Genomic DNA, 27991 nt, shown 5'->3' with positions numbered 1-27991 from the left:
CTCCTTTAGAATGGACTGGTTGGATCTCCTTGCAGTCCAAGGGACTCTCAAGAGTCTTCTCCAACACCACAGTTCAAAAGCATCTATTCTTCAGTGCTCAGCTTTCTTCACAGTCCAACTCTCACATCCATACATGACCACTGGAAAAACCATAGCCTTGACTAGACAGACCTTTGTTGGCAAAGTAATGTCTCTGTTTTTCAATATGCTGTCTAGGTTGGTCATAACTTTTCTTCCAAGGAGTAAGTATCTTTTAATTTCATGGCTGCAGTCACCATCTGCAGTGATTTTGGAGCCCCCAAAAATAAAGTCTGACACTGTTTCCACTGTTTCCCCATCTATTTCACATGAAGTGATGGGACCAGATGCCATGATCTTCATTTTCTGAATGTTGAACTTTAAGCCAACTTTTTTACTCTCCACTTTCACTTTCATCAAGAGGCTTTTGAGTTCCTCTTCACTTTCTGCCATAAGGGTGGTTTCATCTGCATATCTGAGGTTATTGATATTTCTCCCGGCAATCTTGATTCCAGCTTGTGCTTCATCCAGTCCAGCGTTTCTCATGATGTACTCTGCATAGAAGTTAAATACACCCTAGGACTGAGTTAATACCTGCACCTGACATGGCAACACAAGTTAGTAAGGGGGCACAAAAAGATGTCATAAGGATAATAGGAGCCAGTTTTCTAACTGTTGGAGAAAGGAGTTACAAATATGAAAAGGAAAAGAACAGAATGAACTCTATGGCATTCATTTATAATGGGAGGTATTAGATATGATAGATACATAGATATATACATAGATAAATAGATCTATAGATAGATTGAATGAAACTAAAACCACTGATATAAACGTATGAATAAATGGTAAAGAAGGTAAGGCTCTTTCTTACTGTACAATCCCAACAAATAAACATAGAAAGAATGCTAGAGTTAGAGGGTCATTAATGGATGATAAAATTAGTAGTAAAAATTTGATGAAAAACAGGATATTTATACAGACTCCAAGTATTAATTACAATGGAGAAAAATAACAGTAGCCTTACAGTGGCAAAATCTGGTGGACACCACCTAAACCAAGTGATCAAAATTAATATCATGCACATCCAAATAAGAATGTCTTTGTTTTCAGGAAATAAACATTGACATATTTAGAGGTAAAAGGGTATGATGTCTACACCTCACAGTCAAATGGTTCAGAAAAAATGAGTATATAGTCATCCCTCAGTATCCACTGGGGATTGATTCCAGAACCTGTGAGGATACCAAAACCCATGGATGTTGAAGTCCCTTATATAAAATAGTATAGTGGGCCCTCCATATCCTTGGGTTTTACACCTGCATATTCAACCAATTCAAGGTTGGTTAAATTAGGGTTGTGGAACCTGTGGATTCTGAAGGCCAACTGTACATAAATTTATAAACAGAGAATGAAAAGCACTAGGCAAAATATAAACAACCTGGGTGGGGTATACAGGAGTTCCTTAAATTATTTTTGTAGCTTCTCTGTAAGTTTGAAATTATATCAGAATTTTAAACTACCCAAAAAAAAGATATCATGGATGCACTCTACCTTGGGCCTTCTTATTTCCATATTTCTAGCTTAGTAGTTCCCCTAGGTCTGGCCGTTTTGGCTCCATACTTTGGATCTAGCTCTTTATTTGGCATGCCAGATCATCAAACCAGTGTGGAACTACCTATTCTAGCTCTGATCTTGGTCTCCCTTCTGGATTAATCCTCATTATTTTTCCTTCAGCTCCAGGCATCAAAACCACATGCAGGGCTTCCCTGGTGGCTCAGTGGTAAAAAATACGCCTGCCAATGCAGAAGACACAGTTTTGATCCCTGATCCCAGAAGATCCCACATGCTGAGGAGCAACTAAGCCCATATACCACAACTATTGAACCTATGCTGTAGAGCCCACAAGCCACAACTACTGAAGCCCACATACCCGAGAGTCCATACTCCATGACAGGAGAAGCCACTGTAATGAGAAGCCTGAGCACTGCAACTAGAGAGTAGCCCCTGCTTGTCCCAACTAGAGAAAAGCCCAGGCAGCAACAAAGACCCAGAACAGTGAAAAATGAATAAATAATTTAAAAAAAAAAACAACTACATGTAAGGGAAATACCAAATCATAACATCTCACTGGGATCCATGGGTCACAGCTGGTCTCCCATAGGCCACACCTCTTCCATGTCCCAATTTCCTTTGCTTTCTCACTAGTTCTGAATATAGCAAGTGCCTCGTTCACACCTATTGGATTGATTTGAACTTGCCTGATTCAGAAATGTGAAGGAATCCATCATTATCTTCTAGGAATCCCATTTTCATGAGTCTGAAGGAACCAAACGGTCTCCACAAATCTTTTATGAATTCAAAGTTCAAGGATCTGATCTTAAATGGTTTGAGAGGGAGCATCATCATCTCTGCCTCATCTATAGGCTGCTTCCTTAACCCATCCAAGGACTTTCTGAATATAATTGGTGGGATTGGGAAGTCACCATTTGTCTTATATAAATAGAAATTACCAGATGACTTTTCTAGGTATAGCAGCTAGAGATTATGAAAGATTATGGGATATGTACTTAATAATAATCATAGTAGCTACCATTTTACAAAGAAGCTATATGTCAGGAAATGTGCAAGACGCTATATATGTATCATCTTAACCCTGGGAAGCAGACATTAATATACTCCTTTCACAAATGAGGAAAGTAAAGCTCAGAGTTTAGGTGATTTGCTCAAGTTAATACACCTCTTAAGTGGCGGAGCTGGGATTGAATCCTTCATGTCTTTTTGACTCCGGAGCCCATACTTTTGCCATTTCATCATATAGTCATAACAAGTCAGTCACCTCCCTGTAGTTTCCCTGTACTGATTTGTTAAAAGATCTTCCTAACAGTTGGTATTTGTTACTTTGGAGAAATGATTGGTTTCAGCGGGAATATGTTTAAGACAGAGTTTCTCATACCATTTCAAATATGTCACTTGCACTTGATTCGACGGATTTAATGTCTCCAAAATTTCCTGAGGGGAATTTTTTCAGCCATACCCAATCACCCTAGAAAGAAAAGATAAAGAGTGTTGAGGAGCCTTAGTTGCCAACAGCTTTAGAGCAAACCTTCCCTTCCACACTAAGAGTTTATAGTTAGACCATCAACAAACACAAGCTCTGCTCCTCTTTCTCACCCTCCACCCCATGGATATTCTGTATTCCAAGCTACAAAGAAGTTGCAGTTTAAAATTCCAATTAACTAAAGACAGGGAAACAATTGCAGGAATGCAGACCCCAGAAAAGGAATGATACAACTACCTGAACTCACCGCAGGAAGTGCTGGGTCACTTCACTCATTCATAGCTAAGTGATGTAGCACCAGCTTTCCTGCGATTAACGGTTATGGTTAGTGGTTGCAATTCTGACTGCCTTGAGGCGTCTGTGGTGAGAGATGTAGGGCAGGAGATGCAGTGCAGCAAATGTTGCCTGCATTTACCTTGATCCATTTTTCTCTCATGGGACAGGCCATTTGGGGGCCTTTTATGCTTTAATCATAAACCAATTGGCTTCAACACCAATTAAACATTTTTCATTTGGATGTACAAGTGTACGACCACAGTAATATGAGTAATCTAGACTCTTTCAGAAGTCTATTTCTGACTTTTAAAGCACAAAACAGTGATTTTCTAAGGCTGCCTGTCAAGTCAAAAACAACAGTTATTTTATTGTCTTCACTTTAACACAGGTGCCTGCTAGATAATTTTCTCCTACATGCACAGCCTCAAGGATTCATCAGTCACCAAGCCCTATTTAGTTTCTGTCCAACCTAAATTTGAAAAAAAGCAATACATATATAGATACCTTTTTCTCTGTAATAATAATAATGCCTGACATTTGCACAGCGCTCTCTCCTCTTCCAAGTGCTTTCACATCTATTACCTATAGCCTGGAGATTCCATTTCAGGCTGCACCAATTTGTCATCAAGTAGAGATAATAAAGCAGAGAGCTCTATACAGTCAAATTCCAAGAATAAGAGAGTGTAGCCAGTCTCTTATTAAGGAATATATCCAGCTGTGGCATTACATCTGGAGACCAGCCAGAGGCGAAGGCTAATAACAGGAGCTGCGGGCATCTGAGTTACTTGCCTCTACTGTGTGTCAGAGGGCATCTTCTAGCCAAGGAACTCAAAACCCTTTAACTAGGAACTTGCTTTCAGGGGCCTTCAGCAGCTGAACAGAACTAGGCCAATCAGGCTCATGCTCACAAAGTTCAGAAAGGTAGTCTAGGAACAGTGCCTGTCTGCACTAGAATGGTCAAAGTACCAATTCCTGGTCTCTTGCCTAGCAACTCCCTGTATGTGGCCCCATACCAGCTACATCACAGTCACCAAGGAACTGGTTAGACAAAAGACATAGACTGGCTGGGCAGATGAAAACATATTCATGTATGCACTTACCACATCACTCTACTTAACCCCCTGAATTGTATGCAATTATTTTATATTGTTAGGTTAATCATGTTTCCATTATGGCTTACAATTATAATGATCTTTTATTTAAAAAAATAAAAGGTACTGGTTACAAAGGCCCATTATAAGGCCCCACACTTACTTAGTCATGGGAGTCATGAGGTCCTGACACCTCAAAGCTTTAGCCTGCAGAGGACTTTGTATTTTGTGCATTTGTTGTGCTCAGTTGCTCAGGTCTGTTCAAAACTTTGTGGCCCCGTGGACTGTAGCCCTCCAGGCTCCTTTGTCCATGGGATCTTCCAGGAAAGAATACTGGTCTGGGGTGCCATTTCTTCCTCCAGGGGATCTTCCTGGCCCAGGGATCAAACCCATGTCTTCCGTGTCTCCTGCATTGGCAGAAGGATTCTTTACCACTGAGCTACCTGCTCCTTTTCAGAGGACTCTGCCCAGGATCAAAGGCCGAAGTTTAAGCTGAAAGAATAAACTCTAACGGGAATTTACAAACTCAGCCCATGTGTGGGTTATACACTAATGGTCATTAATGCCTTCCAGCACCTTTGCGATTCTATTACTTGGATCATGATCACTGCTAGCTTCTATGGCACCTTTGTGTTAACTAGCAAAGGGTGCTTTCCTCAAGTTAAAATAATAATTGTGTGAGACTATTTATTATTTTGCAGCCTATGGAAGCCCGGTGATGCTGGGCAGCAGCCCCAGCTGTATGTATCTATGCATATACCACATTCTCATTGACTCATACATCCTCCAGATGCCAGAAAACACACTCCCCCAGCAGCTTCAATACTGTGGATACCACCAAACACTGCCTGCCAGGTAAGGCCTCTTTGCAGGTTTGGAGTCAGGCTGTAGAGGTGCTGGTGAGAAGCTGAAATCGGGTCTATAAAAATATTAGGCAGGAGAAAGAAGTAATCGCAAGAAACTCCAGGGGTATTGTCAAGGTAGCACAGAGTCAGGTGCATATTTGTTTACCAGTGACTATGTGTGTGCACAGTCAGGTATGCTGGTATATACGTAGATACGTGTGCAAGTTGCCCCCACCACCTCATTCCGGAACTAGGCTGGGAGGCCAGAATCTCTCTGCTCACTCCTGCACCACTCTCATTTAAGTTAGTACATGTCTACAATGCGAATAGTACCCTCTTAGATGTGGCCCTCTTGTGCAGTGTACAACCTGAGCATCAGTACTGGCAGCTCTGACTCAGCCTATAGCCAGTGCCTGTTACCTTCCTCCTGGAATCAGCCCTATTACAGACATGGCTTAGCTGTCTCTCTTGCTTATTAACTTTTAATAAGTAGCTAAGCAGAGCTTTTTTCCTGCCAAATCACCAAATTTGAGAGCTTCATAGTTAAAGAAATTAAAGCCTGAAGAGATTAAATGACTGGCCCAAGGTCAGAAGGCTAGGTAGTAACAGAAGCAAGGTCTTCCATCTCCCACTTTGTTGCTCTTTCTTCCCATGGGCTTTCTTTAGTTTGGGGGCTTTGTGTGTTTGTTTTAAGATTTAAAGACTTCTCATGAACTTTATAAGCAAAATTTTATTGAGTCTGTGTGTGTCCTACTTTATTAATAATGAGGAAAAGGGAGGATATGGGCAGGTTTTATTTTTACCACACATGCACCATTTGTTTTGTTTTGTTCTTTTAAGAGAAAGAATGATAAAATATCAATACTTCACACATCATTCATTTTTTAATTAAGAGGAAGAAACATCAAACTCTATCCACTAAAGTTTTTAAAGTCCATAAATTTTGCGTTAAGGCCATGTTGTATTAACTAAGAGCCAAGAGAACTAGGTTCTACACCTGGCTTTGTCTCAAATTCAAGGGTGGCCTTAGGGTAGCTGGGATTCCCAGGTGGTGCTAGTGGTAAAGAACCTGCCTACCAAAGCAGGAGACATAAGAGACACAGGTTCAATCCCTGGGTCAGGAAGGTCCCCTGGAGGAGGGCATGGCAACCCGCTCCATTACTCCTGCCTGGAGAATCCCATGGACAAAGGAGCCTGGCAGGCCACAGACCATGGGGTTGCAAAGAGTCGGACACAACTGAAGTGACTTAACATGCAGGCACGCATGCTTAGGGTAGTCACCTCATTGGCCTGAGTCTCAGTTTCCACACCAATAGAGCTGGACCACTTAGATGATTTCTAAGCTCCTTTTCAGCTTTGATGATCTGATTCTGTGATGAGAGAGAAGATGGCTGTGGAAAGGAAAGGGGTGGAGAGAGAGCTACATGGGATCTAGAAGGTGAGAAGATAGAAGAAAAGGCTCTGGGAAAGAGAGATGGATGTGGAGGATGTGTGAGGGAGAGACAGAAATGGGACAAAGAGAAAAACACAGGGAGAAGTGGAGAGGCGGAAGGAGTCAGAGAATGAAGAGGAAGAAACAGTTCAGTGGGTTCTCTCTGAGTGTGTCAGGGTGGCACTACTGCTCGCCTCACCCTTCCCTATACAGTGGCTATCAACAGATCCTGACATGTTCCCTTTGCATCTGCCATTCACAGCTCTTTCTCCAAGCAGCCTGCTTAGCTAGCTTTTCTTTTACATCTCTGAGTGTATCTCTGAGATAAGGGCTGAGTTTCCTGTACAGTTCTGGAGGATATGCACCCGTGTGTCCCATCAATGTGTGAATCTGTGTCAGTGTATTACAATGACTAGAAAGGCACCTCCTAGAGAAGCCTGTCCTTTGTTATCAGGTATCTGCTTCTCCAGGTACATCGTCTGGAGCTTCCATATATTCCAATAAAAAATCTTATGAAAATTCTCTTTAAATAGAAACTAGATAATGAATCTTCTTTAAAACACGCCTAATAGAGGGCCCTTTCAGAAGGCATACTGGACCTCTTTGTTTGGTCTGTTGATTTGATTGACTTCTGCTCTTTCCCAAAGTCCTCCTCAACTCTAGCTAGACAGTTTTCTAGCTTCAGCTGTCTTCCTTTGCATGCTGACCTCGTGGTGTGGTATTATTCTCACTAATACCCTCCTTTTGTGCAGATAAACTTCCCCTATGGACTATGCAGTTCAGAAATACCCATGATCTGAATGACCAACAATGGTCATTATGGCAACTAACTCAACTGTCTGCCTCCTTCCAAAATGAGGAAATATCTGACAGATTCTTAAAGACCAATTATATACAGATGTTTATTTTTTTCTCCTTCTTCATTCTATACTAAAACCTTCCAGCTCCACCAAATAAAACATACCACAATTCAACACATAAACTCTTCTGCAGAATCAGAGAATCATAGAACATTTGAGCCAGAAGAGGCCCCAGATCTTCTCTCAGTTCAGCAATTCTCAACCCTGGCTGCACATACAGGGGAACTTAAAAAAAAAAAAAAATAACACTGCCTGGGCCCACCCCAAACCAACTGAACCAGAGTTACTAGGGGTGGAGCCTCATAGGTATTTTTTTGTTTCCCACAGGGCTTCCCAGGTGGTACTAGAGGTAAAGAACCTGCCTGCCAATGCAGGAGACATAAGACACACAGGTTCCATCCCTGCGTCCGAAAGATCCCCTGGAGAATGGGATGGCTACCCACTCCAGTATTCCTGCCTGGAGAATCCCATGGACAGAGGAGTCTGGTGGGCTACAGTCCATGGGGTCGCAAAGAGTCAGACATGACTGAAGCGACTGAGCACATGTACACACAAGAGATTCTAATGAGCAGCCAAGATTAAGAATTTAGTTCAACCCCTCAATTTACAGATGAAAAACCAAGAGACTGCCTTAGGTGTTGAGATTTACTTCAGAATCAGAGGTGTCAATACATTTGTAAAGCCAGCAGCCCCATTCCATTTGACATTCAAAAGATTAACTTGAGATTACTTTGTCTTTGGTCTTTGAGAGTGTAGAATTTTTAATTCCCCAATAACTCAAGTTTACATTTGAATCAGATCTCCCCTTTGATTAAATTAAGTTCAAGGCAAGATCCAGAGGTTTCCTGCTCCAAATTTAAGTCAACACACTTCCCGTAAACTGAGCAAAAATATACCATACTAACCTTGGTGTTTTAAGTAGCTATAAATTATTTGTCAAATGGATGAAAGCATTCAACTTGGATAATCCAATGATGGAGAACCTAAAAATTCATTCTGACCTGTTTTGGACTTTCTTTGTAGTTACTATTAAAGTTGCGAGTGTTTGCTGCTTTGGGGAGTATCTTCAAACAAAACAAGGAAACTACACTGGAAAGGCCTCACTTTGGAGGGACAGAAAGGCAGTCTGGTTTCCCTTTTATCCACTGCTTAACTCTTTCCTGGGTTTCCCTGATAGCTCAGTTGGTAAAGAATCCACCTGCAATGCAGGACCCTGGTTCGATTCCTGGGTCAGGAAGATCCCCTGGAAAAGGGATAGGCTACCCACTCCAGTGTTCTTGGGCTTCCCTTGTGGCTCAGCTGATAAAGAATCCGCCTGCAATGAGGAGACCTGGGTTCAATCCCTGGGTTGGGAAGATCCCCTGGAGAAGGGAAAGGCTACCCACTCTCATATTCTGGCCTAGAGAATTCCATATGGACTGTATAGTCCATGGGGTCGCAAAGAGTTGGACACAACTGAATGACTTTCACATTAACTCTTTCCTGCTGAGAAAAAACAGTTCATCTCTCCAACCAATGCGAGATTTGTTCTGGTTACCAAATGCCAGTATTTTAGATCAAGGGGTTGGATATGGTCTTTCAAAGCTTGAAAGACAGAAATGTAAGTGAAATAAAAAGGATTTCTATTTTAGACAGCAGAAGGTAACCTGTTACTCCAAGAGTCAGTACAGACTAAGAAAAGAAATGAATAATTTTTACAAGATTTCCATAATATCAGAGGATAACAGGTATAGGAAGAAGAACCAGAATATGAAGAGACGAGCTTGTCCCAACCCTTACTCTATATAAAGCATATCTCTAGACATCACATCACAAACAGTTCATTCAGGAAATTATTTCTTCTATTATTATACCTATGTCTTCTGGAATGAGTGACATGGTTAAGTGTTAAGTCTGAGTCTCACAGACTTTTTTCCACATTCCTAGTAAATAAACAGTGTGGAAAGATCAGTGAAGTTGTAAATTAAGTAGATTAGTTGCCGAGGAAAATCATGGTCAGCTGAATGAGTCTGTAAGGGGATAATGGACAAAAAACTTACCAAAAGGAAAGACTTACCAAAGCCTCAACATTTTTTCACAGAGACTAAGAAAGTTCTAAGTCACTCCCTAGTTTTAAAACCCAAGAAGGCAGCAGATTAGATAGCTGTTGGATATCCTACCTCATAAATCGCTATGTTGGAGTTTTCACAGGTAGCTGGAGTTAGACTCCCTGAAGAAAAGGAGAGTCTTGGGGACCTTCCACTCTGGACCTCCGACGTGATCTGGAAACTTACACTGGCGTGACTTCCTCTCTGTGAAAGGATTAGGAAAGAAAGTTTATGAACAAAATTATCATGATTAAGGATGGAGCACACAGCTATGATATAGGTACTATGTTTATCTGGTATTTTTTTCTTTTTTTATTCCTAAGAAAGTAACTCTTTGAGTTGAGCTCTATAAACATGACATTTATTAATTTTTCCTATTGCCAACATTTTTTATGCTAGAATTGGTTCTTGTTTCACCTCCATATGCCATAAAAGAAAGGCAAAGCTTTGCAGATATTTTCATCTCCTAGAGAAGTTAGAGTGATTCAGGGGGATAAGAAAGAACACCAGTCATAATTCAGTGTGGCACCCTCATTTACAGACAAAAATGAGAAAAAGATGAAAATCTAATATTTTGTAAAAATCAGGCACAGAACTAGGACAGAATCCCACCTTCTGGCTATTAGGCCTAGCTCTTTATGTTACACCATCCTGCATGCATGCTCAGTCACTCAGTCATATCCAGCTCTTTGTGACCTCATGGACTGTAGGCTTCCAGGTTCCTCTGTCCATGGAATTTTCCAGGCAAAAATACTGGAGTGGGTTGCCATTTCCTTCTCCAGGGGATCTTACCAACCCAGGGATCAAACCCACATCTCCTGCATTGGCAGGCAGATTCTTTACCACTGAACCACCTGGGAAGCCCATACCATCTTGAATGACATCCTTTTTCTATGCAGGCAAGCTTCATGACACAAGGTATCTCAGAAAGCAATAAGATGGTAGAGAGTAGATCATCTACCCATGATTTATAAGTCTGATGCTTTATAAGTCCAGATGGTGCTAGTGGTAAAGAACCTGCTTGCTAATACAGGAGATGTAAGAGATGCAGGTTCAATCCCTGGGTTGGGAAGATGCCCTGAAGGAGGGCTTGGCAACCCACTCCAGTATTCTTGCCTGGAGAATCCCATGGACAGAGAAGTCTGGTGGGCTACAGTCCATAGGATCACAAAGAGTCAGACACGACTGATGCTACTTAGCACACACATAAGTCTGATAAAAGAGGGCTAGGAAGTGCAGTTAAATGACAAAAGGAAGGATTGTCTGAAATCTTTGTTAACTTTTAAAATTGAACATCTTCAACTGAACTTAATATTTTCACCTGAACCAGCAGATTATTTTATATGAAGAAATATCTTTAAAAAAAAAAGAAATATCTTCTGACCCAGGGATTGAACCCTTGTCTCTTACATCTCCTGCATTGGTAGGCGGGTTCTTTACCACTAGTGCCACCTGGGAAGCCCAATAAATCAACAGGTTCCTCATATTCTTCTCCATGTCTCCAAATATGCCTTTTTAGAATTACAGCAATGCAGACTTAGTAGTCACATTTGGTATTGTCTAGGCTATTCCCCACTCCCAATTCCAACACTCTCATTTTATAGTGAAGAAACAGAGACCTAGGGACTGGAAGAAGAATGTGGATGTTATATTTCTGGTCCTGTGTGTTCTTTCTACCACATCATGCTTTGTTTCACTCTTGCTTGCCAATAAAAATTAATCTTAAGTACTGTCACATACTCTGCCCTTAATAGTCTTTGATAAACTAAAAATTACCAGTTGATTTAGCCCCAAGATCAGTTCATTCTACCAAGACAAGACTATCACAAAGCTCCAAGGCAATGGTAAACTACACCCAGCCCTTAATGTGTTGAAATCCCAACAGCTCAAGATTCAGACAAGATGGAAAACTTGACTCTTCACATAACCCTTGCATCAACCTGAACCCTCCTCAAGAGAGCAAGGCCAGAGAAGAATCTACTTCTCTTTCAGTCTTTATTTGCCTATCTCAGCAGGCACACTTAGATTAGTATATTGAGTTATAGACCTCTTCACAAAGGTCAAAGGAGAAAGCAAGAGAATCTGCCAAAATCCACATACATTTGGACTTCAGCTTCACTTTCTTCTAAAAATTTCCTTTCCTGACCTGACTTCTCCTGACCTGCCAATTTTTCTAGACTGAATTGATTTTATATTCACCAAGAGTTTATATTTTCAGACATTCCATTTGGATGGAATTCTTGACTTGGCTTTGACCAATTAGACCCAGCCAGCTGCAAGTTTGTGACTACACAACATTTAAGGAAAATGTATGCTTCCCCATCTTTTCCCATCAGAACCCCTGATTCAAGCCAAGTGCCAAAAAGGATGTGGAGGTTAAGAGCTATGTTCTCCTATGGTAACGCCATCCCTTTCTACCTGGACCAATATAGTCAAGAAGAAGAAGAACACTCCCTTTGAGGCTATCTATTTCTGTTGCTATTCATTTTTATCACGCCTATGGTGAAAAGTGATGATGATTGTTTTAACTCTCATTATGTCAAAATTTATGCACAAGTGAAAGAAAAGATCTATTATCATGAACAAGATTTTAAAACCTTAGGTACTTTGTTCATCTGGAGGTAGCACTATTCTGCTATTTATGGTGGTTTTCTGGGGAATAGTATGAAAGCCAAACATGTTTTGTGTCTTAGCAGGAAAGAGAGAATGGGCTTCCAGGGGACTCAATGGTAAAGAATCCACCTGCAATGCAGGGGACCCAGGAGATGCAAGTTTGATCCCTGGATCAGGAAGATCCCCTGGAAGAGGAAATGGCAACCCACTTCAGTACCCTTGCTTGGGAAATCCCATGGACAGAGGAGCCTGTCAGGCTATAGTCCACGGGGTTGCAAAGAGTTGGACATGACTGAGCATGAACGCATGCACAGGAAAGAAAGAAGGCATAGTTGAAGGAGGTTTTATATTTACTGGACCACTGCAAGGCCTATACAAAGGAAAGGATAATTCAGTTCAAAATTGTTTATTGTTTTGATACTTTAGGCCCAAAATGTCTAGGCAATTGACATGAATTGTCATTTTGACATTTCAAATGTCAAATGAACATGGAACAATGGACTGGTTCCAAATTGGGAAAGGAGTATGTCAAGGCTGTATATTGTCACCCTGCTTACTTAACTTATATGCAGAGTTCATGTGAAAGGCCAGGCTGGATGAAGTACAAGCTGGAATCAAGACTGCCGGGAGAAATATCAACAACCTCAGATATGCAGATGACACACCCTTTTGGCAGAAAGCAAAGAGGAATTAAAGAGTCTCTTGATGAAAATGAAAGAGGAGAGTGAAAAAGCTGGCTTAAAACTCAACATTCTAAAAACAAAGATCATGGGATCTGGTCCCATCACTTCATGGTAAATAGATGGGGAAACAATGGAAACAGTGACAGACTTTATTTTGGGGGGCTCCAAAATCAGTGCAGATGGTGACTGCAGCCATGAAATTAAAAGATGCTTGCTCCTTCAAAGAAAAGCTATGACAAACCTAGACAGCATATTAAAAAGCAGAGATATTACTTTACTGACAAAGGTCTATCCAATCTAAGCTGCAGTTTTTCAAATAACCATGTACAGATGTTAGAGTTGGACCATAAGAAAGCTGAGAGCCAAAGAATTGATGCTTTTGAACTGTGGTGTTGGAGAAGACTCTTGAGAATTCCTTGGACTACAAGGAGATCAAACCAGTCAATCCTAAGGGAAATCAGTCCTGAATATTCATTGGAAGGACTGATGCTGAAGCTGAAGCTCCAATACTTTGGCCACCTGATGCAAAGAACTGACTCATTGGAAAAGACTTTGATGCTGGGAAAAATTGAAGGCAGGAAGAGAAGGGGATGACAGAGAATGAGATGCTTGGATGGCATCACTGACTCAATGGACGCAAGTTTGAGGAAGCTCATGGGAGTTGGTGAAGGGCAGGGAAGCCTGGAGTACTGCAGTCCATGGAGTCACAAAGAGTCAGACATGACTAAGCGACTGAACTTACTGACCAATAAATAAGTACGGATTTTTAAAATAGGTTTATTTCCTTTGACCAAAACTTTACTATATATTGCTTCATTTGGACAATGACTACTAGCCCTCTGCTCTTATTATTGACCACCTGTTTCAGGATAAAATACTTTGTCATAGAATTGAATCCTTGTTCTCTTAGTACTAGGTTATCTAGTTGGCTTGGTTTAGAGCTTGTACTTCAGTATCTACCCTTTGTAATTGAGGTGGGAAATTTCCTACAAGCTATATTGAATATGACAAATCTAGACAAGTTACACCACATGTGTTCCAGGGCCCTTTAGTGGCTTCAAAATTAGAACTAACATCAATATGCTTTGATGGCATAAGAATAGAATGTACCTTTCAGCCACTGTGATCACTTTAGCATTCAGCAATACATTTCCAGGAACATGATGTCAACCTTACAAAAGGATCCGGTGATTTACACACGTAATGGTTAGGATTGTAATTGAGACTTAAAGCAAACAGCTGAACATTTCATTTGATTCCAGATGCACAAGGTATTATCCTGTAAATCCATTCTCACCCAGACAACTAGTTAAAGCATGCTTTTTAGTGTCGCATTTAAGCAAATGATCAGTTCTGTCACAGAGATAATTATTTCTCAGATCTTGTATGCTGGTGTAGCAAAAACAGCACATGGGGGCAATGTGAGGTGTTTGCATCCTCTCCGGACACCATGCCACCACCATATTAGAATTTGCAAAGACTACTGTCTTTATTTCAACCACACAGACTGAGCACAAAGAGGCATGTGCATGCTTATGTGCTAAGTCACTTCAGTGACTGACTCTTTGTGACCCCATGGACTGTAGCCTGCCAGGATCCTCTGTCCATCAGATTCTCCAGGCAAGAATACTAGAGTGGGTTTTCATGCCCTCCTTCCCAATCCAGGGATCAAACTTGTGTCTCTTAGATCTCCTGCTTTGGCAGGTGGGTTCTTTACCACTAGCACCACCTGGGAAGCCCTACAAAGAGGCACACTCTCCCACTACTAGCTAAATTCAACAAAACTCTTTCCTACACATTCTTTCCCAAACTCTTTTTTATGCTGTTTTCTCTGCCTAGGATGTCTATAGGAAGGAGCCAGGCAGGTAATATAAATTAATGAAATAAGCTGAGTGCATGCATGCTTAATGGCTCAGTCGTGTCTGACTCTTTGTGACCCTATGGACCATAGTCTGTGAGGCTCCTCTGTCCATGGGATTCTCCAGGCAAGAATACTGGAGTGGGTTGCCATTTCCTCCTCGAGGGGGTCTTGCTGACCCAGGGATTGAACCCGCACCTCCTGTGTCTCCTGCATCACAGATGGACTCTACCCGCTGAGCCATCGGGGAAGCCCCAATAAGCTGAGCAGAAGACAATGGAAAGCGATGGAAACTGTGCCAAACGGCAGACACTCTTTTTATAAATTTTTCCAAAATGGCAAACTACTGCAGAGTTCTAGCCAATTGCCACAATGATACCCAAAGTTGATAGATCTTCCAACTTGTAAGGAATACCCAGAAATCCAAGATTTTATGTGTAACCTCATGATTCCAAAATTCTGGCTACAATTTTTATAACCATAAAGATCAAACAAAAGTGGTTACCAATTTGTGACCTGGGACCTAGACAAAGCCCATCCTTCCTTAAGACCCAGATTTGGTTCTGGGTCTCTGAGAAGTCTTCCTCCAGTAATCTATCTCCTCTGAAGTTCTACCATATGTCTGGTGTCCTTTGTGCAACATGGCATCTACTGACTCTTCTGTATGGTATAACTTGTCTCTCTGACTGTAATCTCCATGAAGGCAGGGACTATGTGCCATCTCTTACAAAACCTAGCCCAAGACCAGGACATAGTAGCAGGCATTAAATGCAAATAGCCAATACAACACAATCACAATCAGAATACCATCCTGTGACACTTAAATCCCTTTCACTAGTTGATTGATCCACCAAGCTTTTAAAAGCACCTATTACACTATCAGCACCACATCAGGTGCTATGCTGACATTAAAAACAAAAGATGTACCTCTGCCCTTGGGGAATTAGCAATCACATGTTGAGTCCAAATGTACTCAATATACAAATGTATATAAAGTCATTGCTACCCTATTGTTCAAAGTACTTCACTTTCTCAAAACTGTTCTAAGCCAGCACTATCCAACAGAAATGTAATATGAACCACATGTGTACTTTTAAGTTTTCTAGTAGTCACATTTAAAAAACCTAAAAAGAAACAGATGAGATTAATTTCAGTAATGTTGTTGTTGAGTTGGTTGCTCAGTCATATCTGACTCTTTGAGACCCCACGCAGCACTCCACGCTTCCCTGTCCTTCACTATCTCTCAGAGCTTGCTCAAACTCATGTCCATTGAGTTGGTGATGCCATCCAATCATCTCGTCCTCTGTCACCCCCTTCTCCTCCTTCTCTCAATCTTTCCCAGCATCAGGGTCTTTTCCAATGAGTTGGCTCTTTGCATCAGGTGGCCAAAGTATTGCAGCTTAAGCTTTAGCAATAGTCCTTCCAATGAGTATTCAGGGTTGATTTCCTCTAGATTAACTGTTTTGATCTCCTTACAGTCTAAGGGACTCTCAAGAGTCTTCTCCAGCACCACAATTTGAAAGAATCAGTTCTTTGGTACTCAGCCTTCGTTATGGTCCAACTCTCACATCTGTACATTACTGGAAAAACCATAGCTTTGACTATTTGGACCTTTGTCGGCAAAGTGATTCTCTGCTTTTTAACACTCTGTTCAGGTTTGTCATAGCTTTCCTTCCAAGTAATATAGTAATATGCTTTATTTAACCCAATATATCCAAAGTATTATCATTTTGACATGTAATTAATATTTTGAAATATTAGAATTAAATACTTTACATGTTTCTGTACTATCCTCTAAATCCAACATGTATTTTACTCTTACAGCACATTTCAATTCAGCCTAGCCACATGCAAAGTGCCTGAAAGTCACCTGTGGCTTATGGATACCACCAGGGGCCACACAGTAAGAGAAAGGGATGTTCCTTACCTTACTGCCGAAGTGGGGATTGATAAATGTCACATCCTCCAAAGTCAGTAGAATTCTGTTGGGTCCTTTAATCAACTGGATTTTATTTATACGATGTCTGAAACAAGCATAAAGTCAGAGGTCACGGGGGTTGGATATTTTGCAAACCAGGGGGTAAATTTGCCCTATGATAGAAGTTAAAAAAATATACAAGATAATTGAGAGAGTAAACACACAGGGATGTTTACCACAGTATCCACAGCAAAGAGAGAGAGCAAGTCTGGGCCTCATAACTTTCAATATTATGAAGACCGAAAGAGAAAAGTGAAAATGCTATTAAAGAAGTATCAGAAGGGAGGGTGCTGCATAGGGATGGGTATCTCAGACTATTAAAACAGTGATTCCATATCAAGGGCACATTCAAAACAACACCTCTGAATACTTTTAAAGAATACAACACCTTTTCTCATTTGCCATAGTATATATTCTAATGATACCAGGGCCAAGAATCATTAATCTCAATTTTACAAATACAAAAAATATTAAAGAAACAAAACAAAATTAAGCAAATTGTGTGAGATACCATTGCCTGAGGCAGAGCTGGAGCTTGAATCCTGGGTGTCTGGCTGTGGGCCCAGATTCCTGTCCACAAGACCACTTGTCTTGCAAAGTTGCCAAAGCAACAGGTTGAAAAGTGGAAAAATTCAATCAGTTGGCTGCTTTGTCTACATGATTCCAAACAAATGGGCTGACTGTTTTTTTTTTTTTCCTTTGACTGAATTGGTCTCTTGTCGGAGCATTACATAGACACAGTTTAAACCTGATTCTCTCCAAACATGCCCATTAATTTGTGGTGAATGCAATTATTTCTAACAAATCAATTAGTAGACACAGAAGTTTATGATGTCTACCCACACAGTCAGGTAGGTCCTCAGCTGAGCTAACTGGGCAACCTGAGGATCTCGAGGGAATCTTGGGATTAGTTCGTGTGGTTGTTTTGTTCTGTTTCATCTTGGGGACTCTGATAGCTAGTTTGGATTCACTTTTTCCATAATCCTTTAATGGTCACCCTGTGGAATGTATTAAAGCAGACAGCCAGAATGGGGGGAATCAAAATGCTTTGTCAGAAAAAAAAATGCTTTGTCAGGTTTCTCTAAGAAGTCTAAGGTGTCACTGTAGCTTTACGTACCAACAACCTAGACAGTTTTTCTCAGCGATTCCACTGATTTGTAAACAAACAATTAATGTGTTTCTAATTGTCTGCCAACAAATATGTCCCTTATCATTGTGGGAGCTGCTGCCCTGCAGAGAAAATTAAAAGAGCCCTGTAGTGAATTCTTGGGTAGAGCGCATGAATCTTTTGGCAAAGTAAAGCATCACTCCCTAACTTATCTATTTCATATGTGCAATGAATTGTCTTAAGGCAGGCACACCTGTAAAAATAATCATGCTACAGAATACACTCTAGTAGAAAGAAAACTGGACCCCCCAATCCAGAGATCTGAGATGCAGTGCAGATTCTGTCATTAATTAACCAGATAACCTTGGATAAATAATTTAACCTCTTCATGCACCAGTGTCCTCATCTCTTCAGCAGGATAATAGTCCTTGCATTACTCGCTTTATAGAGTTGTTTTGAAAACCAAATGAGATAATATATGTGAAAGTGCTCTGAAAAGCATGAAGCACTATGAAAGTATAAGAGCTCATTATTACCATTATCATCATTAGTATTACAAAGCACGGGAGAGCTTTATAGAAAGGCGAGGCAATCTGGTTCGGAGTAGAGAGAAAGGAGGAGTTCAAAGAATCCTTTGTTTTGGGGTGGTTGGGTTCTTTGCACGTCTTTCTTTTTGAAAAGAAAAAAAAAACTTAAACAATCAAAACACAGAGAAAAGGAAGGAACAGAGAGCCACTCTCCTGCAAGTAATCACCATCTATTACCGAAACTCATCAGCCGCTCAGCTCTTCTGATTGCAGCCGTGGTGGGCAGAGAGAGGGAGGAAGGCAGTGAAGAGAGGGCATCTTTTGTGCTTTGTTAGCTGAAGAACCAAGACCCAAGTGACTCTGGGAAATGATGTGCCTCTCTCCCGTCTCTGAGTTTTCTGTGACCACTTGAAGTACCAATTGTCTCAAACTCATTTTCCTCTCCAATCATTTTCCTCTCTAATCATGTCCCTCTCCAATCATCTCTCTCCAGTCTTCTTTGCCCTTCAGCCTACAAGCTCCAAACAAATCCCCCCCTCCATGACTTTTTTTTTCTTTTTTTCTTTCCTCCCTAAGAATTACAGGTCAGGTTCCCTCTGAGCCCAAAGAACAGTCCATTTCATGGGAAAGACCAGTCAGATCAGTCATTTGCTGGGGGTGGGGGGCAGTTGTCAAATAACATAAGCAGCTGAGTGACTCCATTTTCCACCCTGCCATGGCATCTTTTGCCATTGGGGAGCTACAGCCTACTCCTTTTCAAATCTCTCTAGAGGAGGAAGATTTTGATTGGAGGGTATTTATATTCACTAAAGTAGCTCATGATGTTAATTAAATACTTTATTCCTTGGCAGCAGCTAAACATTAAATTTCTGTTCTGAGTAGGGGTATGTCACCGTCACAGAAATCAAAAGAAAAACTTTAACCTATCATCTTTACCCAGTGTCCTTTAACAATTCATAAGCTACCTACAACTTTGTTTGGCTTTATCAAGTCTCTAATACTGCGGAGACTGGATAATAGTGGTTTTTCACAGTGATGCTAACATACTAAACACTAGGAATAACACCCTCAGTTTCAATCCAGGATTTTACATACTTGTTAGAATATCAGACTGGAAGGGCTCTTAAAGATCATCTAATCCAATTCTTTCATTATACAAATGAGAAAATTCTGACCAAGAGAAATACAGTGTCTTGTCCAAATTTACACAGATACTTAAGACACTCTATAGACACTTTTTTCCTTGAAATTTGTGCAAATAGCTCCACCCCCATTCCCCACCAAATTCTTGTCATATTGTTGTTAGGACCACCCTTACAAAGAGATTACAAAGGTGCGGCTTGCCAAGTAGAAAGGGTAACATGGGAGAGTTGTGGTTTTTTTAATTTTTCCAAAATCATCCTACTGTGGGGAGGAATCAACTGTTAAAGTGTGAAGATTATAAGAAAGGGGTGTCATATTATAAAGCCAGCTTAAGCCATTTATCCCTGATCCTGAATTAGTTCATCAGAGTAGTTGGTCATGAATTTAAGTATCTGAAGAAGAAAGATAAAGACCTGATGGTAATGATGATGGTGATGATTAGCTAGGACAGATTTTGTCCAAGCAAGAATGATAGTAAAAATCTGCAATAGGATACCCTGGGCAAAAGTGATGACTCTCAAAGCAAGGATTCTGGGTTCCTAACAATCAGCAGGAGAGGTCCATGTGCTTGAGAAGGAGTTGAGATTTACCATTTCTTGGGCACCTACCGTGAGGCAGGTATTGTTCTAGGTACTCTATTGGCTTCGGTTTATTTAATCCCCTTTACAGTCCTGTGAATTTATGCCATTATTCCTAAATCTTAGATTCTAGCCAAAGTTTGCCTAATTCTTTGAACTTGTTAAAATATCCCAGTCCATACCACTTGCGGAGGGTGCCAGTGGAAAAGGGAGCACAGATTGGGGTAGGCAGTCCCTAGAGTACTAGCTCTCTTATTTCACAATACTGTTGAGAGCCAGATCAACTCATAGGCAACAACACTGACAATCACAGCTGAGGAAGTTATTCTTGGCATCATGAAAACACTTCACTCTAAATGGAGCCGGTAGGGATGGTAAATCACTATGGAAAAAAGAAAATCAGTGGGTCATATAATGAGGCAATTGTACTGAAACATGACTTCCCGGAAATCAATATTAACAAGGCTATTATGGGCTTGTAGTTTTATATACAAAAAGAAAAAAAAAGAGTACCTTATAAAGTAAGCAAATCCATTAATAGACAGCAGGGCTATAAGCAAAGCAAGGCAGACCATCAAAGCAAAGGTAGGGTTGATGCCTGCAGAGAGGAAAAGGAAGGGGAAGAATGGCATCAGAAAGAGGCTGTAAATAAAGGGCACCACAGAGCGACTCCTCATGCTTTCTGGTGACTCTAAAATCAAGCTACATCTACCTAACTTATTTCTATTCTTTTCCAATACAGTCTGTCTTGTTGACTTTATGAACACAGAAAGCAATTTCACTGTTCTGAAGCAAAACTACTCACCACTCTGACAATAACAAATCACATGAATGAAGGCTGACCCAGGTGTTTCTTTGGAGAAAAAAGTTCACGAATGGAAAACTTTGAGTACCTTAATTTAAGTTGAACAGCGATAGAGTTCTTGAGAATAAATATGTTATCTCACCTGTGAAAGGTATTATGTTGCCTTCATAAAATAAAATATCTTTTTAATCCACCCAAGCCCACAGACCTTGTGAGTTATAGATGAAAAACGTAGCACTTGTCCTTCAAGGTTGAGCCTGGTTTTGATAATTATTGTTTTCACTAGGATGTAAATTGTCCTCTGCAAAAGCTAAGTGTTTGGATGGATTACTACAATTTCAGAGGGAAATGATGCAAGTGAAGAGGTAGTGAGGTGCTAAAGCAAAAGAGAAGTTGAAGTCTAATTCAAATAGATGCATTTGGTTTTAGAAAGGTGTGGGGTATACCTGCATAGGAATAATATAGATCCTTCCAAATTTCTCCTCTGGCTCTCGGAGATTTGATGGAGTGTCCCCACTTCCACAAACCAGAGGGTTTCCATCAGTCAATCAAACTGCCAGTATTATGGGATGCCGACCATGTTGGGTGGTTGAGGGTGGGGCATAAGAATTATTAGCTCTGGTCCCTGCCCTCCAGGAGCAGTCCATTTGGGAGGAAGAAACACAATCAATACACAAGAAACAATTGGAGAGCAATTTTATACTAAGCTGTGAGGTACAGACTTTTAGTTAAATGGGAGTTCAGAGAGGAGAGGGTGGAGAAATTGTATTTCCGTGGTGGAAACTGATTGACAGGATTTGGATACATCAAGGGAAGGACAGGTAAATTTTCTAGCAAGGGAAACAATTGCAGATCATAGCATACAAAAGACCAAGATAAAGCATCATGCCTTCCTCTTACTAGAAAAATCTCTTTGGGAGTGGAATCCTTTTAAAAATGACTGCGAGCAGCTTTGAAATTGTGGATGGTTATTCAAGGCTGCAAAGTCTCATTGTCCTTATTATTTTAAATTAACTACATAGAGTTCCAAGCTGTTTACGTCACCTGACTGCAAATGATTGATTCTGTAGTGTCCCAACATTAAAACATGCCTTCCCATAAACAGGTTCCCTGTAACCCAAGCTGAGCCAAATTGACTACCTGTGATTTTCCATTCCTTACCTCCTTGGCAGATCTTCCCATCTGCAAACCAGCATTGTGCATCTGCTCGAGGGGGCCTGCCACCAGGAAAGTGAATAGGGGTCTCTCCGAATCGTAGCAGCTCCGTTTCCATGTCCACAGTGTAGGTACTATGGAGTTCCCATTCTTTCCAGTTGGTGTCCAGGATTACATATTCTGAAATTCCATTTCCATTTGAATCTGTCCTTATCAACTGGTTGAATCCATAGAACTGCATGTTTCTGGAATGCTGAACCAGGCTGGCAGCACTAGCCCATCCATTTTCTTTCATAGCATTATTCATGGCTTGTGCGATAAAGTAAATTGAATTGTAGATGGTTCCAAACAACGGCGAAACCTATTTTTAAAAATTACAATTATCTTGAGCCCTAGTTGCCCTAGAGCAATCTCAGAGTATATTCCAAGCCTGTGTTCATTATTATGGGCTGCACGTCTGAGTGGAGGTGAGCTATGAAGACCCGGGGGGGGGAAAAAACAAAACAATTGTTTCTCAGGACTTGGTTGGTTTCTCCCCTGATTTTTTCTGTTTTTCTCCCCCAGGCCTTCACATCTTTAAATATATCAAATATGACAATTTTATGAGCAAACCAAGTCATACACAATATATTTTTATGCTTCTAAACTAAGAAAGTGATTTAGAGTTATAAGGGGGCTAAAAAAAAAGTATGAAATAGACAAGAGGCACTCAAAAGAAATTTACCAGGTTAATTACTGGGGCATTATGCATAGTAAAATCATTTGGTTGGGACTACTAGAGTGGTTGGTATATGTGGTAAGACTGTAAATAATGTGTCTCCATAGTCCATGTCTCTGTCCCGACTTTATTCAAAATGGTTATTCTCTTAGATACATGCACTCCAGAGAAAGTTAACACTACAATACAGTTTTAAACATGTACTCCCACATGTACACATGCAGACATACATATTGACACATACACACCCACAAATACAGAGCCGAATGTTGTTGTGTTTGGCGAAGGTGGCTTTTAATCAAGAAACCCCATAATCTATTGCTGTGCAAAGTGGCAAAGCTTTGGTGAGAAGCCATTGTAAAGCAGTAAGGCTGCTACAGTGAACAACATGATTCTTCCTCCTACATAAATATGATTTTTTAAAAAAGCATTTGTTTATTGTGTCTGATACCTCACTCATTAACCTTGAAAGTTTATTTTTGGAACAAACCTTGTATCCTTTTTCCAAAAAGGTGAATAAGAAGAGCGAATGATCCCCCCCACCCGCCTTGCCCCAACACTGGCTTCATGGTTTCTCATAACATTTCACTTCTAGGATGGAGTTCAAGAAAGCTATGGTCATGCCATTTTACTGAGCTTCAGGAAAAGCCAATACTTGCTGCTTCAGTTTCACAAAGTCTAGAAAGCTATCCTCCTGTAACAATCTTCATCTGAATAAAAGGGTTTAAAATTGAGTGAATTAGTTTTTTTTATTAGAAATACAAATGAAGATGCAGAGAGGTGTAGCAGCTAGCAAAACACTGTCATGTCTTGAAAATGAAGAGCAGGGGGTTTTCAACCCTGGCTGCACATTAGCATTACCCAAGGAATGTCAAAAATACTGATGCCAAACCCAACCCAGCTAACAAAACGAAACACTTTAGGTTAGGAACCCAGTAATCAGAATTATGAAAAGCTCCCCAGAAATTTTAATATTCACACAGGATTCAAGACCAACAGTATAGAAGAAGACACACTGGCCTGTGGGTCTTTTCCTAATGCCATATGTTGCACAAGTCACTATTCCCCTCTCTGGGCTTCAATTTCTTCCTCTCTAAATTGAGGATACATAATCATGAATGGAGTCATCCAGTCTATCTTACTTCCTAGATATGAAAAGGAGTCCAAAGAAGTTAAGTGATTGGTCAAGGTCGACTAGCAAACATTTGGTTTGCTGTTCAAAACAGTCATATGGGCTTCCCAGGTGGCTCAGTGGTAAAGACTGAACCTAGGGTTCAATCCCTAGGTCGGGTAGATCCCCTGGAGAAAGAAATGGCAACCCACTCCAGTATTCTTGCCTGGGAAATCCCATAGACAGAGGAGCCTGGCTGGCTACAGTCCATGGGGTTGCCAAGAGTCAGACACGACTTAGTAACTAAAACAACAAACAAACAGCAAAACAGCCATAAGATTTTGGTCCACATCAAAAGCTCTTTGATATTTGCAGGACCATTTGTTCCTGTCCAAAATGTCTATGAGCATATTCTGTCCATGTCAAATGGTTCTGGAGAAGACCAAATATCAAGGACCTTTTGGCATGGACCAAACGTCTTATGGCTGTTTTGAACATGACTATATGGTCCTGCAAATAGCAAGGACCATTTGGCAAGGACCAAATGTATTATGAACCAAATGTAGATAGATGTTTTGGTCATGACCAAATATCAAGGACATTTTGGTGTGGACCAAATTTCTAGTGGATATTTGGGACAGGATCAAATGTCCTGCAAGGGTCATGGTCACTCACCTAGGCATAAAATCAGGACTAGAACCCAAGTCTGTTGATTCTGTTCATTTTAGCATTCTTGATTGAAATACATATTGTCTATGGTCTCTTCTAGTTCTGAACTCCTGTGAAACTTCCCAAATCATGATCTAGTTCAGGGAGCAAATTTAGCTTGCAGACTTTTTTGTTTGGCTTGTTTATAGGTTCTTCTTAATTCCTCTGATCTTCTATCATTGATGTGCCTACAGTTCAGTCCTTGGTCCTTGGTCTTCTCTATCTAAACTAACTCCCTTGGTGATCTCTTCTGCTCTCCTGGCTTTAAATATCACTCTATGCCATAAGTCTCAGATTTACACTTCCAGTTAAGACCTGTTTCCTAAATTCTAGACTCATACAGTCAACTGCTTACTTGGTATCTCTCCCAAATCAAGCTCCTGATCTTTACCTCAAATCTTTGTGCTCCATTTACAACAAGGCTTTCCCATTTTTGTTAAAAGCCACTCCATTCTTCCAGTTGTTCAGGCCAAAGACCTTGCCCCAGCAACAGAGCTAACTAATAGCAGAGAAGAAATCAACATCTCAATTTCCTGAGCTTTATTCCAATGATCCCCCTTCACCACCCTACCTTAACACACACTATAGAAATAAGCATGGTGAATGGATGACATGTGCTGCCACTAAGGCATCCACACTTAGTTGCCTAGCACACACTGAGGTCCCTTTAGGGGGCTGCACTAACTCTCCCTCCTGACATTCTCAGATGCTCCAGTTAATTGTATTTAGGATTTCTGCAAGAGTCTGCCTGTTCCCTGGGGCTTGGGTAGGTTATGACAATAAGTGAAGGCTGGAAGGTAGAGGATAAAATCAATACTAGTAAAACAAATGAGTAAAAACCCACAGGGCAGCAAGTCCCTGAAAGCAGGGAGAATGCTAGTATTCCGTTTCGAAAGGTACAAAGCCTTCTGGGAAAGGGACTGCATCTAACCTACCACCAAAAGCAAAGATTTGAACTCTTAAAAACAATATCCTCACCTCAAGGCTGACCCATCCCATGGGGTTTTCAGCTGACCAGCCCTCGCTGCCCTCAGATCTCTCGGATTGATCCCTGTTAAAACTCACTGACAGTAACTCCCCAAGATGAATGAAACCTGAAGCTTATCCTGCAGGATTCTCTAGCTTCCACCACATATCACACACATATACACACACATGCACATACTCACACACAAAGAGCCACAAAAAGTATGGTAGGGGGACTTGAAGCTAAGGGAAAGAACACAGCTGTGGCAATAGCATTCATTTGCAAAAGAGGGGCTGTCACTATGACCCACTCTCGCTGTGAGGGCTTAGATTTGTGTTCTAGCTGGTTTTGCCATTTTACCTGCTGTGCCCTTCAACAATGGTAACTGCCCCTTCCCATAAGCCAAAGGCATACTCTGTTAGCATTAGTAGCAAAAGCTCTATAGTTGCAGCTGTTGCACATAATGAGGAAAATAAAAAGTAGAGGATGGGACAAGGGAAGTAAGAACACTCTTTACAACCCTCTGTGTTGGCTTCTGACTATAGTTCCAAAGAAGCAAGACAGGATTAGCAGGACCTACTGTCAGGCAGATGACCTTGTTATATCACAGATCAGAATGGTGAAACCACTCAGCCTATTGGTTTTGACTACTGTATAGACCTGAATCAGAATGAATGAACTGTGAATAAATGAATGATAATTGAGATTTAATCTTTCATTGTTACTCAGATATTTTGGTCTTCCCTTGTGGCTCAGCTGGTAATCTGCCTGCAATGCGGGAGACCTGGGTTCGATCCCCGGGTTGAGAAGATCCCCTGGAGAAGGGAAAGGCTACCCACTCCAGTATTCTGGCCTAGAGAATTCCATGGACTGTATAGTCCATGGGGTCGCAAAGAGTTGGACACGACTGAGTGACTTTCAGTGATTTTAGCTACCCTAGGCCTTCTGGAGCTTGTGTCCAGGAAATCAAGGTCTGGGTCAGGAGCAGTGATATTTGAATTTGTTCAGTGTAATGATTCTTGCTGTCATTAAGTTGACTATTATCAGTTCAGATTTACTGTGCTTAAAAGACACAAAATGCTTCCAGAGAATTTTGACTTTGGAAGTACATTAAAATACACACACACACACACACACACACACACACACATATATATATACACACACACATATACATATATATATATACACACACACACACACACATATATATACCTGGCTTGGAAAGCACCATTTGAAGGACAAAATGGTGACATTATCTTTGAACAAAAAGCCAGGTGCATACAGAGATCAAGAAACCAAAAGGTAACTGAATTCTTGTTATTAAAGGTGGTACCTCCAATAATGAATTTCCTGAACTTAGCCAAGAAATGGCTAATATCCTAATCTGTTTGGCATGATACTCATGAACATCACACTCTTATTTTATATAGAATAAAGCACAAAGACAATTATAGCCACTATGAGCGGCAGGCAACCTTTTCGGACAACCTGTCTGGTAGTCCCCCATCCTGGAAAGCTCTAGTCTTAACCACATCCCCATCAGCCTAGCAGCCCCCTGCTAACCACCCATATCTATAGTAATGGAAAACAATACGTGTAGGAGCTTCAGGTCCCCCAGGCTTGCTGAGAAATCCAGAGGACTTCTTTTGCTTAGCCAAATAAGGTCACATTTGGAAAAAACATTCAAAATATGTGTTCTAGCAACATGCATTTGTAGCCAATAGAATTTCATTGAAAACAAGGATTGGGAATACAATGAAAGTGAAGAAGGCAGGAACTAAAACCTTATTTCAGAAGTCTTTTTGTGCCAATATATAAAGGTACAAAGTGTAATCCTTGTCCAGTCATGCTGAGACCAAATTAGAAAGTTTGTCACTGATATCCCACCCCCCAATCTCTCCATTCAGATTTATTTTTCTATTTTCACAGGTTTCCATAATGTCCTATCACCTCCTCTATTAGAGGAAAACAATCCAATGTGTGTGTGTCTGTGTGTGTGTGTGTGTGTGCTCAGTCATGTCCAACTCCATTGACCCCATGGACTGCGACCCCACCAGGCTCCGCTGTCCATGGGATTTTCCCAGCAAGAATCAAGAGTGGATTGCCATTTCCTCCTCCAGGGGGTCTTCCCAACCCATTGATCAAACCCATGTCTCCTGCATCTCCTGCATTACAGGCAGATTCTTTACCAGTGAGCCACCAGAAGAGCCCCAAACGATCCAATAAATCCATTCAAATCAAAGTATTAGTCTCTTAGTAATGTTACTTTGAGTAAAGTACTAGACATGGGAAATGATCTAATTTTTTAAAAGGCTATTGTGTGGTTGAATGGTCAGGTTCTGGAACTTCTGGTATTAGACTTTTTT

The 27991-nt window shown here is 40.9% G+C and overlaps 1 protein-coding gene across 1 annotated transcript in view; it reads right to left on the bottom strand.

Annotated features, from left to right (window-relative positions):
- The window catches only part of GUCY2F (guanylate cyclase 2F, retinal), a 96105-nt gene that overhangs the window by 46051 nt on the left and 22063 nt on the right, over positions 1–27991 (bottom strand). Inside the window, exons 3-7 of the mRNA XM_006071580.3 lie at positions 22125–22479; positions 20672–20756; positions 16752–16848; positions 9743–9874; positions 2975–3064 (exon numbers count right to left, since the gene is read on the bottom strand). Coding sequence (XP_006071642.2) covers positions 2975–3064; positions 9743–9874; positions 16752–16848; positions 20672–20756; positions 22125–22479 — 759 coding nt within the window. The remainder of the gene's footprint in view (positions 1–2974; positions 3065–9742; positions 9875–16751; positions 16849–20671; positions 20757–22124; positions 22480–27991) is intronic.

This window comes from Bubalus bubalis, chromosome X (genome assembly GCF_019923935.1).
Source record: "Bubalus bubalis isolate 160015118507 breed Murrah chromosome X, NDDB_SH_1, whole genome shotgun sequence".
Taxonomy (NCBI): domain Eukaryota; kingdom Metazoa; phylum Chordata; class Mammalia; order Artiodactyla; family Bovidae; genus Bubalus; species Bubalus bubalis.
Note: the sequence above shows the minus strand (reverse complement) of the source record. Positions and strands in the feature narration are given on the sequence as shown.